This window comes from Pogoniulus pusillus, chromosome 8 (assembly GCF_015220805.1).
Source record: "Pogoniulus pusillus isolate bPogPus1 chromosome 8, bPogPus1.pri, whole genome shotgun sequence".
In the NCBI taxonomy this organism is placed as follows: Eukaryota; Metazoa; Chordata; class Aves; order Piciformes; family Lybiidae; genus Pogoniulus; species Pogoniulus pusillus.
In genome coordinates this window covers 16,295,444-16,308,948 of record NC_087271.1, presented here as the reverse complement: position 1 = coordinate 16,308,948, position 13,505 = coordinate 16,295,444, and the positions used below count along the sequence as shown (strand labels likewise).

The 13,505-nt window shown below is 44.9% G+C and overlaps 1 protein-coding gene across 1 annotated transcript in view; it reads right to left on the bottom strand.

The window, feature by feature from the left end:
- RNF11 (ring finger protein 11) overlaps positions 1–13,038 on the bottom strand; it is a 43,528-nt gene extending 30,490 nt beyond the window's left edge. The window contains exon 1 of the mRNA XM_064147349.1: positions 12,358–13,038. Within this exon, the coding sequence (XP_064003419.1) occupies positions 12,358–12,480 (123 nt within the window). The 5' untranslated portion in view covers positions 12,481–13,038. The remainder of the gene's footprint in view (positions 1–12,357) is intronic.
- Between the last annotated feature and the right edge of the window lie 467 nt (positions 13,039–13,505).

The window sequence follows — 13,505 nt, the reverse complement described above, 5'->3', positions numbered from 1 at the left end:
GACACAGGTGCTCAGTGTGCTTTACTGCCATCCAACCGCAAAGGAACAGAGTCTATCACTATTTTTGGAATCACTGGTGGATCTCAAGAGTTAACTAAGATACAGGCTGAGATCAGTTTAACTGATAAAGAGTGGAAGAAACACACTATTGTAACTGGTCCTGATGTGCCTTGCATTCTGGGAATTGACTTTTTGAGACAAGGTTGTTCCAAAGATCCTAAAGGTCACAAATGGGCTTTTGGAATAGCATCTGTAGAGATTGAGGATGGTAAATTGAAATTGTCTATTAGACCTGAACTTTCAGATGAATCTGCAGTTGTGGGACATCATGACATAGAACATCTGAAACTGCCAATTGCTACTCAAACTGTGCACCACAGGCAGTACAGAACTAACCATGACTCTTTGTTGCCCATTCATCAGCTGATTCGTCAACTGGAGAGTTAGGCTGTCACCGAGAAAGCTCATTCACCCTTCAACAGTCCCATCTGGCCTGTGCGCAAGCCCAACACAGATTGGTGACTGACAGTTGATTTTCATGCCCTCAACAAGGCAACTCCACCCATGAGCGCAGCTGTGCCGGACATGCTGGAACTCCAGTACGAGCTGGAATCGAAGGAGGCTAAATGGTATGCTACCATAGACATTGCTAATGCTTTCTTCTCTATTCCCATAGCAAAGGAGTGCAGGCCTCAGTTTGCGTTCACCTGGAGAGGAATCCAGTACCAGTTCAACCGTTTGCCTCAGGGGTGGAAACACAGCTCAACCATCTGTCACTCACGTCATCCACAATGCACTGGAGAAAGGTAAAGCTCCAGAGCACATCCAATACATCGACAACATCATTGTGTGGGGCCAAACTGCTGAGGAAGTTTTTGAGAAAGGTAACAAAATCACTGACATTCTGTTGCAAGCAGGTTTTGCCATTAAGAGAGATAAGGTCAAAGGACCTGCCAAAGAAATTCAGTTTCTGGGAGTGTGGTGACAGGATGGTCACTGTCACATTCCACAGGATGTGATCAACAAAGTCTCCACATTCCTGGATTCAGTCAAATTGTCAAACCTCTGCATGACGTGACTTGTAAGAGAAACAATTTTGAGTGGGGACCTGAACAACAAGCAGCCTTTGGTCAGATCAAACGAGAAATAGTCCATGCAGTGGGCTTGGGACCTGTGCAATCTGGTCCGGACATTAAGAACATTCTGTACATGGCTGCCAGTGACAATGGTCCAACTTGGAGTCTTCGGCAGAGAGCTCCAAATGAGACACATGGTCGTCCACTTGGTTTCTGGGGACGTAGGTACAGAGGCAAATTACACCCCAACAGAGAAAGAGATACTATGAAGGAGTGAAAGCAGCTTCCGAAGTGATTGGAACTGAGTCACAATTGCTTTTAGCTCCTAGATTGCCAGTTCTAAACTGGATGTTCAAAGGCAAAGGTTCATCACCGCATCATGCCACAGATGCAACCTGGTCTAAGCGGATGGTTTTGATAACCCAATGAGCACAAATGGGTAATCTCACCTGGTCTGGTGGAGGTGATCAGCAACTGGACGGAAGGCACAGACTGTACCAAACCTCCAGAGGAGAAAATAACTCGTGCTGAAGAAGCTCCTCCCTATGGTGATCTCTCTGATCAGGAAAAGAGCTATGCTTTGTTCACAGATGGTTCCTGTCATCTTGTTGGGAACAGCAAAGATGGAAGTCAGCAGTCTGGAGTCCTACCAGGAGAGTTACTGAAGTGACAGATGGAGAAGAGGAATCCAGTCAATTCGCTGAGGTAAAAGCTGTCCAACTTGCTCTTGATGTGGCTGAACATGAAAATTGGCCTATCCTTTACCTCTACACCGACTCATGGATGGTAGCCAATACTCTATGGGGTTGGCTAAAGGACTGGAAAAAGCATGGTTGGCAGAGGAAAGGAAAGCCTATTTGGTGTGCTGATCTATGGTAGGACATTGATGCAGGACTGGAGAGAACTCCAGTGAAGGTGCGGCACGTAGACACACACATGCCCAAGAGCAGAGCTACTGAGGAACATCAACACAACCAGCAGGCAGACCAAGCTGCTAAGATTTCTCAAGTTGATATCAACTCTGATCTTGACCTTGATTGGAAACACCGAGGTGAACTGTTCTTAGCTCAGTGGGCTCACAATTCATCTGGACATCAAGGCAGAGATGGAACATACTGATGGGCTCGTGATAGGTCAATTGACTTGTCCATGGACGCTATCACCCAAGTCATCTATGACTGTGACATTTGTGCTGCTATTAAGCAGGCTAAGCGAATCAAGCCCTTATGGTATGGTGAGAGATGGTCAAAGTACAAGTATGGAGAAGCCTGGCAGATTGACTACATCACTTTACCTCGATCTCGTTCTGGCAAGCAGTATGTGCTGACGATGGTAGAGGCCAGCACTGGATGGCTGGAAACCTATCCAGTTCCATGTGCTACTGCACATAACACCATTCTTGGCTTGGAGAGACAGATTTTGTGGAGACATGGAACTCCAGAGATAATTGAGTCAGACAATGGCACTCATTTCAAGAACAATCTAGTGAGAAACTGGGCCAAAGAGCACGGCATTGAGTGGATCTATCACATACCCTACTATGCACCAGCTGCAGGGAAGATTGAGCACTACAACAGTTTGCTGAAAACCACCCTAAGAGCCATGGGGGGTGGAACTCTGAAAAACTGGGACAAACATTTAGCACAAGCAATGTGGTTGGTAAATAGTAAACGTTCAGTAAACAGAGCAGGACCTGCACAATCAGACTTGGTCCAAACAGCAGACAGTGATAAAGTTCCTGTTGTATGTGAAAGGAATCTGTTAGGGAAAACTGTTTGGGTATTTTCTCCTTTAGGTGAAGGGAAACCTGTCCGAGGGGTGGTGTCTGCTGAAGGTCTTGGTCATACCTACTGGGTAATGCAGGAGAATGGTGAAATCCAGTGTACTCCACAGAGAAATCTAACTTTATCTCAGAGAGTTTAAATTCAGAGTGTATAATAGAAGCTGTTAGGAGTTTTCTGTTCTAGGTACCATCGGCGTCCAACAATGAAAGAATCCACAGTACGTGAGCACGAACCAAACATCACCTGGGAGTCCCTGATCTCATCTGTGAGGAGACAAACTGTTTGCTGTTTTCTGAACTTTTGAATCATCTACATCTGAGATAGCCAGAATGAAGTGTGAATTGAACTTGTAATATTCATTAGTGTAAATATTGCTTTAGATTAGATCAGATAGTTCTCAGCAATACTCTGAGTGAAATAGACAGGAGTAGATTGTGCTAGTTTGAAGCTAGCTAGAATGTTTTGATGAGAAGAATTAGATCACAGGCTGTGAAAGAAACAATGGTGATATCTACTTCACTCATAGGCTTCCTGAGATGTGTAAGAACAGGAATATTAACATAGATAAGGCAGTTCGAGCACTGCCTGGGCTTTGAGCTGCATTTCTCTCTAACCTCACCCTCCATCTCTGATTAATCCACCCACTTCCTAATCCCCCTGGCCGAATCTCCATTCTTCCTTGGGGCACAAGGCAACATCTAGGGTAAAGTAGAGGGGTGGGAGAATGTGGAAGGATGGTTGGGAGCCCCTCCTGGGGACTCAGGTTTCTGGGAGGGCTGTTGTGTTTCTCTATTATCTTTTACCTTGTATATTTCTGTATTCAAAACTGTATATACTGTAAATATTTGCTTCTATGTTGTGCTAAGCTGCAAATAAAAGCTTCATTAAATTTCCAGAGCCAGCTGAGACTAGTCTAGGTGATTTCCAAAGTGGGGGGGAGGGGAGGCAGATAACACCCAAACCACCACATACATATTTAGCTACATAGATTTCTGGATTATATTCTACTCTGACTTTTTTTTTTTTTTTTTTTTTTTTTTAAGACAGCTTTGCTATGACAAAGATTGGAAAGTGGTACATTCAATGTTTTTAATCATGGCTTCAAGACAGCAGATTCCTTATTTCTGTCCAAACCTGCAGGGACTGAACAATTATGGTGTTTTTGCTTATCACTGGATGTTCATGTGGCTTCATTAAATTTGATTAGTCATAAGTCAGGCATTTATTTAGTGCTTTTAATGACCTCTCAGCAGTTCAAACTCTAATGACATATGGACTAGCTACAGTTTCAAGCTCTGGAAAACTTGACGTTGTCAGCCAGATGAGATCTGTCTTTGAAAAAGAATGAGGATGTCCCTGTCTGAGCATTTGGCCTTGGAGTTCAGTGAGCTGCGTTCAAGGACTGCATCTGAACTGTGGCTATAGATATATAAATGCTCCAAGTAGGACAAAAAGCAGGTAAGAGGACACAGAGGCCTCTTCAATGTCCAAAAAATACTATCAAGAGAAACAGGTTGCAGTACTGCAGGGATAGTAGCCTGCACATTCACCACTGCATGCTGGGGCTAACAGAGGAATTGAATTTCCTGACTCACAGTTTCTCTTACTCCTCATACAGTTTCAGTCCTCCTGCAGGCACCTCAAGTCTACATCACCCCTATACTAAACTAGAGGCTAAAAGCAGAGGCAGGATGAGGATGCTCAAAAAACAGCCTGGCCTTAGATACGAGAGCACAGGTGCAGAGAATGCACATAAGCCTTCTGGGGCATCAAAGAAGAAGTGCAGTGAAGCAGCAGGTTGTTATTTGGCTGATGCAACTGTGGTTGAAAGGACGGTGCTTTTATCTCCTCTTCCAGATGCTGCACACATCTGCTATTTGCCCATAGCAGTGTGCATGGACAGCCCAGCAACTTTTATGACACTGGCATTCTGACTTATTCCTCACTGATGAAAAACAGTGGCCAGTACATTCCTAGGGAGGACTGGTAAATAAAACAACCACCCTTTAGAACTGTTTGGTCTCTTGCAAATTGTTTCATGACTTCAGCGGAAGAGTCAAAGTGATTTGCTTTGCACTCCACAGATCAGTCTTTCTTCAAAATATGACACTAGTTTATTTTCTGTGGGTCAGAAGCTGAAGTACAGATGAACAGCCAGCAACAGCTGCTCATCACAGAAATGAACCTGTGGTATATATGCAGGAAACATGAGAGCTTCCTAAACACGTGGTGGTCGTAGATTTTGGGGAGGGAGGTATTCCTTGTTTGTGTTGGCTTCCCCAAAAGAATACATAACCTCCTAGCAAAATGAAGACAAAGCAAGATTTCTTATTACCATCTCCACAGCCACTTCATTCTTATCAATTGAGCACCTAGAATGAGGACTGCCAAATAAATGCTGAACTATCAGATTCCAAAGCAGATTTTAGGAGACCTATCTACCATCTTAAACAGATCTTCTGATAAAGCTCCCTCTCTACAGCAAGTTTCTTATAAATTCCTGTGGAGACTCCTTTTATCATAAATAGTTTATTAAAATCAAATTATGGAACACTTTGCAAACATGAATCAAATTACTAAGCATGCCGATCCTGGAGATAAATTTTATTATTCCTTTACTCCTCATTTTATAGTGAGGAAATTAATGCACAGAGCAGTTAAGTGATTTGCTCAAAATCAGACTAAACAGAAGAGTGAACTAGGAATAACAATGGCTAACGCTAGGGCTGATAGAATGATGTTTTGGTGTACTTTGTTTAGTTTGGCAGGGGATGAAGCCCACAACGCAGCTCTACCCAACAGGAAGCTGCATATGACTCTGGCTCTGCTGGGAAAGCTCACTGCTGCAGCTGGCCCCAGAAGGCTGGCAGAACAAGACAGTGAGCTTCTACAAAACCACATCCTACCTTCAAGAAACAAGAGATCTTCACTTCTGAGACCTGCACAATGTCAGGGCACATTTTTCTTACAGTCCAAATCAAGAATGAAGCTTGGTTTGCATTTTAGAGTCAAAAAACAGCGACTCCTCAGAATAAAATCACTTAAGGGGGAAAAAAGCTAACCCAGCCATGACATCCTGAAAAAAAAAAGATCATTTTCTGATTCTTTGGTCTCTTAGGAACAGTTTCATTAGCTCATAGAAAAGTTATGGTTGATTTGCTTTAGTCTGTTCCACAGACCATTACCTCCTCAAAATATAAAGAGGTTTCTCTGTGTGTGTCTATGGGGAGGCAATAAAAAGGACACGCACAAAGACTGAAGACACAAGACTGTCACAAGCAAGTGGTGGCAGTTTTAGTTTCTTGACCTTACATTCTGCAAGCAGTTCAACTACAACCATTGCCAAAATCTGCAGAAGTGTTCATTAAACCAAGCTTCTTTCCTTTGTTGAAGTCATAACATGGACATGGGAAAATAGGAGACGACCTTGTATAGAACATTGACCTAACTTCAGACATATCTTCTAGCAATCTACATAAAACAGTAAGCAGTACTCCGTCAGATGTGATTATAGACATTCTCTTTTCAGAATTCCTCTTGGAAAGCCTTGTGGTCAGAATGGTTAGGAACAGATCTTTGCCAATAGTCAACTCAACAGCAGTAAGTCTGTCATAAAAATCAGTGCCGGTTTCTAGAAAGATGGTACCACAGGGAACTTGAACACCAGCATACACTTCTCATTTCCTCCAGCTATGCCTAACACGTATTTGTAACCAACTGGAGTTAACAAATTATTTTAAAGCAGGTGGAGAATTGCAATATTCAGCCAATATTAATTGAAGTATTAATTAAAAGCAATTTATGAATGGGTATTTTCAAGAACAAAGATAGTCAACTCTGTGAAACTACCACCAGATGGTACCCTTTATTTTTTCAGGTTTGCCTTCCCTCCTCTTGTCCCCCAACTTTTTTCACCAGTAAAAGGGAAGACAGTGCTAACCAGCCAGCCCATTAGGCTACACTGAAACCAGTATGCATTAAGGTGGGAAACAGAGGTACACAATTTTCCTGTTACCTAGAAAAGAAGCTAGATTTCCACCTAGCACTGATTACCAGAAACAATTCTCTAGGCAAGTTGCTAAGTCCTTCAGACATGGAAGGAGTCAGAAGTATCACAAACATACTGTTCACTAACCAAATAAACTTGAATGCTATTGCAATGAAGTTCATAATACATATATTTCATTACTGTCTGGATAAACAAACTCTGCATCCCTATGCAGATGTTTTAAAAGTTTATTATTGCTTTGTGCATATAAATAATTTACCAGGACTGCACCATAAGACATGGAGGACTTACAGATTTTCTAAATGCAGCCATCTAATTTTATAACTATTTAACAGAAGTGACTTTAACACGTGGTGCTTGGGCCTTCACAGTTATATGACAACACAACACTACTACAGCCCTTGTTCATTTCTGAGGAGTTGTGTAAGGTACCCTAAGCAATTATTCTTGACAAGAAGTAAACACAAAATACCACCACCTTGCTCTACCATTTCTTACCCATGCAGCAAACTCTTCCATCATTACCTCTCTTCTCTGTAGCTGATCCACCACCTATGGCACTGCTGCCAGAAAGCACTAACCAGCAACACAACAACATAGATGCTCTTAGTTGAAATCCTTTGAAGTTTCAACCAGACTGAGGAGTTGTGGACTGCAGCAGTATTTCAGTTCATACCCACTAATACAGCTGTAATTCATACATGTCATCACTGAGATGTGGAAGACATGCAGAAAAAAGGACAAGACCTGCATAAACAACTTTTAAGTTCTCTGTTTGTAGAATGACTCAGTATTAACTCATAAGATGTTACATGACTGTATCCCTTCTCTACCAACACAAGCAATCACAGACAATAAATCCAAGGTAATTTCCAACAGATGCTCCTATATATGGGTGCAGCTCCTATATCAGAATAAATTTGCCTTGCAGTTTTGAATGCTATTAATTACAACAGCTTTGGAAAGACATCTTCAGAACACCAAGGCAGTATATTACTTAAGTCATGACAAGACCATAACAAAAGCTCTGTTTCTCTGTTGAGCAAAACACACTCGACATATGCATCCACAGGGGCAAGTTTCACATGGAAACTCTTAAGATTATTTCAAGAACATTTTCTGACTGCTCAAACTGGGGCCGACTTCAGTGGCTTGGATGAGTGACATTCCAGGGCTGCATCTACTGTGCTGCATATTTAGGCTTAGGAGATCCTAGGGAATGACCTACTAGAGACTCAGGCTGCTGTGCCACCTCCCTGAACAAAGAGCAACAAGAAAGATGAATGAGGATAAGGGTACAATGTGTATAGGTGATGCTCAGGTAACAGAGGAGGCCCAAGGAATCTACCGATGCTAAGAGACATTCTAGATTATGCTTTCAATATTTGCTGTCCCCAGCAGCTTTTGGAAGATTAGGGGAGCACAACATTGGTTGAAGTTTGTGTTTGTGATCCCTTGTCCCATTTTGTCCTTACAGCCTAATCAAAGGAGTAGCCAGGTCAATAGGTTTTAATTTAATCTCCCCAAATAGAAAAAAAAAATAAATCCACTAGATCCACTGTAACATTTTATCTGAGCCTGTAAGAGAACATAGAGCAGTACTAAGTACTGGAGTGTGCTTTGGATCTCCTCAGGTCAAAGAGATAAAATATCTTACTAGTCTACCTGCCATGTCAACATATTAAACCTGTTTTTACGAGTTCAGCATCAATACCAAGAACTTAGGATTCCTTCTCATGCTTTCATCTTATTAATTAAGCAAGTGGTATACACTGTTTATGGATGACTGCAGTGTATTTTGTCCACAGCAGCATTACTGAGAAACTTAAGGGAGGAAAGTTTTGAGGTATTCTGTACTTCACTTTGCACAATTCCAAAGTTCAATAAACTGTCAAATTACTTCCCGCAACTATTAAGGAACTATTTAAGAAGAGCAACAGGATACAAGAACTGAGGGATGCATCTGTTCTGTAAAACAATCCTTGAGAAGAACTACTAAAAGTAAGATAAACTAGAGGGAAAAAAAGTGAGCTTGTGTGGAGAAACATCTGTTGGCATGTTGCCAGCAGATGGCAAAGGAGTCATACGCAGAAAAGGAAAACAAACTTGAAAGCATATTCAATTTTGAGGACTCGAGAAAAAAAAACAAACTAACTTCTAATCACAGAGTCACTGGATAAAAATGGAGTTCCATGTGCTTAGCGCTTAGAAAAACAGTTGTAATTCCCAAGTTCTAAAGTGGAGGTATCCAAAAATAGCATGTGTGTATGAAAATCCCAGTCCACTCTAGAAATCACATCCTTTCCCCACCATCAATCTGGCACACTCTTTAATTGGCATGTTTTAATTATTTGCCATGTTAGACAATAAGTTTAACGCACTGGCAAATGTCTGATGTGTTAATGGACCACTTTCTCATTAGCTCAGATACCTGTTTAAAAAGATGATTCCTCTCAGAAGCCTTTCTGCTGTAGCATGTAACACGTACTGCCACAGAAACTGACAGCAGAGACAGGTACATGAAGAGCTTCTGATTTCCAGTTATATTCCCCAGTACTCCACGTGTCCATTTTCCATCTCATTTTCAGAAGCAGGAATTTCACAGAGATGGTTCAACAGCACTCACTAGTAAAATAAACTTGATGTGCAATACTGAAAAAGTACTGGGGGGCACAAGCTGTAGTTAGAAATAAATAGTTAAGTAAAAAACATGGCTTAACAAGACTCCCATACGGATGTTCATGGCACAATACTATCAGAATACTAAGAAGTATTTTATGTCAGAATAATACAGATATTAGTTATAAGAGACACAGAAGTGATTTATTCACATCTGTGTATCTTTACCCAACAAGATTCCTTCTCCTAGTTTATGTACCAAGCTCTTCAGGAAGCTGACACATTGCTGCAGGACAAGAAAACATACCAAATCTTATTCTCCATTTCACAGCTGAAATTTCAGTAGCTAGATCTCAAATTGCTCTTTTTCTAGTTTCTTACACACACTACTAGTTGCCACAAGCAAGTTTTTGAATTCTCTATCCTCTTCCTTGCTTTAATTCGTAGTATCTATTACACACACTAATTCCAGTTAAGACACTGTGAAAGTAGTAATTATCACAAACAAGGGCAAAATTCCCATTTGTAACACTGAATCCAAGCTGCCACTTGAAAGTTAAAATTAGACAGCGACCTATTGCTAGCACAACAGCAGTAACAGGGCATAAGGAGTCGTTCACATTTGGAGTCTCGACTATGCATCTTGTATAATCCACAATGATAAATCCTCTTGAACTCAAAGTGCATACAATGCTGTGTAGTATTGTAGGGAAGATCTCTTTATTGAAAAAACAACCACACCAAACAAGTCACAAATTGTTGTGGGTCAAAACCTACGGAAAGTATAGCTCTGAATTTTGACTATATGAGCCACAAAGTGCCACCTTAAGGTGAAACTTTAGGAATCGCTGGGATCAGCAGAGAGGGCCAGCCACTGACGTTCAAGACAGCCAAACGCCTGTGGGCACATCACTTGATGCTACACAGCTCTACTCAAGCAAGCGAAGTTTTGATATGAATACACTTACTTGGCATCAGACATCTGTAAGGTGATTCATTCTACTGTCTACTGCGTTCTCAGTCAAGCATCCACAACGAACAAGAAGTTCTTCATCAAGCAAACAACCAACCAAACATTGACAGAAGAAGAGTACTTATCTGACACTGAAATCCACACAAGGCATCCTGTGTAAGGTACATGCCTGATCTGTGACTCTTACAAGAGCCAACAGGTTGTTTCCAAAAGGGGAGAAAAAACCAACCCAAGCCACCAACCACAATGAACAAACAATTCCACAAGTCTTCCTAGAACGACAAATGTAAACACAATAGCAGAAATAGTCAAACATTAGATGTTTACTTGACAAAAATATGATGCATTCCTAAACTGCAAAGACAATTCAGGCTTGATTTAGAACAACACAACCTTTAAAAAACTTAATCTGCCACCACCAAGCAGTTTCTGTTTCATTATCAGCAGATGCAGTTCAGAACTCAGGAAAAAAAAATCCCCCACATCATGAAATCTATTCTAGTATTAAGCTTTTGTTTGGGTGCAAAACACACACACTCCCAACCAACACCAGCAGGAGTTTCACTGTATCAGCAAGGACAGCTACTTGTGAGGCTTCTCTTGAACACATATGCAGCTTCCCATCGAGGCTGCAATTCCTGAACTTGTTAAAGCATTTGTAGATTACACATCTGCCCAGTTAAATACTTCCTGCAATTTTATCAATTATACATCAACTACTGAATGACTCCCATCCTCAAAAAGAGACCTAAGTCAGCCTGCAGAATGTGTGCCTCAACTGTCATTCCTATACGTCTCTCTAGAACATAGCCTATTATTCTCAGACAGAAAAACACTCTTAAAACTTAAAATAACATCTCCTAACCTGTTACTCCAAAACGTTAGGCGTTACCACTGGAATTTAATTTTTCCTTTTTAAGTGCTGTAAAATGTTTACTGCAGATGGACTGTTTCAGGCAGTATCTGGTCATACATGTATAGGGATGGAGAAGATACAGAGCAAACAAGTGCAGCCCCAAGTTCAAACTTCCTCTTTCCACGGCCATCCCTCCTTGAAGTGGCCGAGTGCAGAGCTTTTGTACCAACGCCATCACCACTAGACATCAACGTGATCCTCTGCTGTGAGGGAAGTGGTAAATGCAAACACCAGGCCCTTCCCCTCCTTCATCACCGAAACATAAATTATCAGGTTCTCGAAGAAGATGCAAAATCCTAACAACTTCCCCGCCGGTGCCTCATGCGACCTGGGGAAAGAGGATCCACTCCGCTGGGAGAGTAACTTACTGGGCATCTGACGCTGCTAAAAACACGAGAGCGAAGCCCGGGAGACGGTGAATGCGCCCGGACAAAGCCCGAGCAGTGCACCCGCCCGCGGTGCTCGTCCCGGAGCGTCACCAGAGCAGCGCAACGCCAGACAGTGATGTCACTGCAGACAGGCAACAAAGGACGCGGCACTGGCCTGAGAGCCAGCCCCTATGTTCCTTCTCCTCCGTGACCCCGCAGTTAACCCCCGACCGGCAGCAGGGCCGACCCCCGCCGGGCTTGGCCCGGTCGACGCTCCCCGTCGCCAGAACCTCGCCTCCCCTCTGCCGAGAGGCCCGAACTGGGAGCCTGAAGAGACAAAGCGGCTTCCCACCCAGTACGTGTGAGCGGAAAGGGTGAGGTTCGGGCGGCCGCCCAGCGCAGAAGCGGCGGCGAGGGGCGAAAGGAGTCAGCGGCAGCCCTCCACCGGGCCCTCAGGGCGAAGGGCCTGACGCTGCCCTGCACTGTAGGCCCCTCTTCCCTCATCTCATCCTCTTCCCCAGGCCCCCGCCGCCTCCCGCTGTCCGTCCCGCTTCCTCTGTGCCTCCTCCAGCCTCCGCTCTTCGCCGCGGACGTCTCTGCCCTTTCCCCTACCTGATATGGCGGCGGCGGCTCCTGATCCGGCTCGGCCCCGTCCCCGTAGCTGGCTCTGTCCGACTGAGACTCGTGTAGCAGGGAGATGTCATCGGAGGTGGGAGACTTGAGGCAGTTCCCCATTTTCCCCCGGGGGAGCAGGGCTCCCTTTCCACCTCCTCCTCAGGGACAGACTGCCAGCCCCCGCCAGCGGCGGCTCCGAGCCCTCAGCCTCCCCGCCGCAGCGCGCAGCCCGCAGCCGCCCCGCCGGGGAAGCTCATGCCAGCCCCGGCCCTAAGCGGCTTAGCAGCAGCCCGACCTCCTCCCACTTCGCTCCGCAGCCGCCCCGACCCCCGAGCCAGGGGGGCGGCAGGACTGGCCTCCCACCCCCCGGGGGGGCGGCGGCGTGGGGCAGCGAGCTTCGGTGGGGTCCGCCCGCCCCGCGACAGCCCGGCGGTGTTCTGCTTCCTGGTCACCAGCTCCCTGCGCACTGGGCTTTGTCGCACAGGCCGCTCTGGCTCCTCCTCTCACTCCTCCCCGCTGGACCAGACTAGCAGTCGTAAGGCCCCACTCTGCCGCGCCCGGTCCCGGCGTCGCCATGGGGCGAACCCTGCCCACCCGCGATGGGACGAGTGGAGGTGGAGCAGAGGGAGGCTGGGCCTGTCCAGTCGCTGCTGCCTGCGGGGCGGTGGGCTCCCTCTGGCCCTCAAGATGAGGGTGCCGCTTTGCCCCACCCCCGGCAGCACTTTGTGTTTGTTTGTTTTCCGGGCATGGCGGCGCGGCTGGGCTAAGAAGCCTGCTCCAGCCTGGCGGCGGAGCCGAGGCTCTGGCGGCTGCGGGGACACGCCGCCGTTCCGCCCCGTCCCAGTGTGAAGCCGAGGATCCTGCTCTAGCGTGTGACTCATCCTTGGATTGTTTCTCAGGGCGAAAAGGGGTTCCTCTGGCGCTTGTCGCTGGCGTTACTAAGGTGGACAGTTTGCAGGTGTAGGGGCAGGGCAGTGAGCCGCACGAGGAGCAGAGAAGGTGACAGGCACTTGTAGCAATTTCGTGTTTCTGAAGGTAGCCCATCAGACTTCGTGGTAAGTAGACACTAGAAACGTATTTAGCGCCTTTATTTTTTTTCCCTCCATAAAAAATGATCACACTTGGTTTTAATTATAAATATGCAC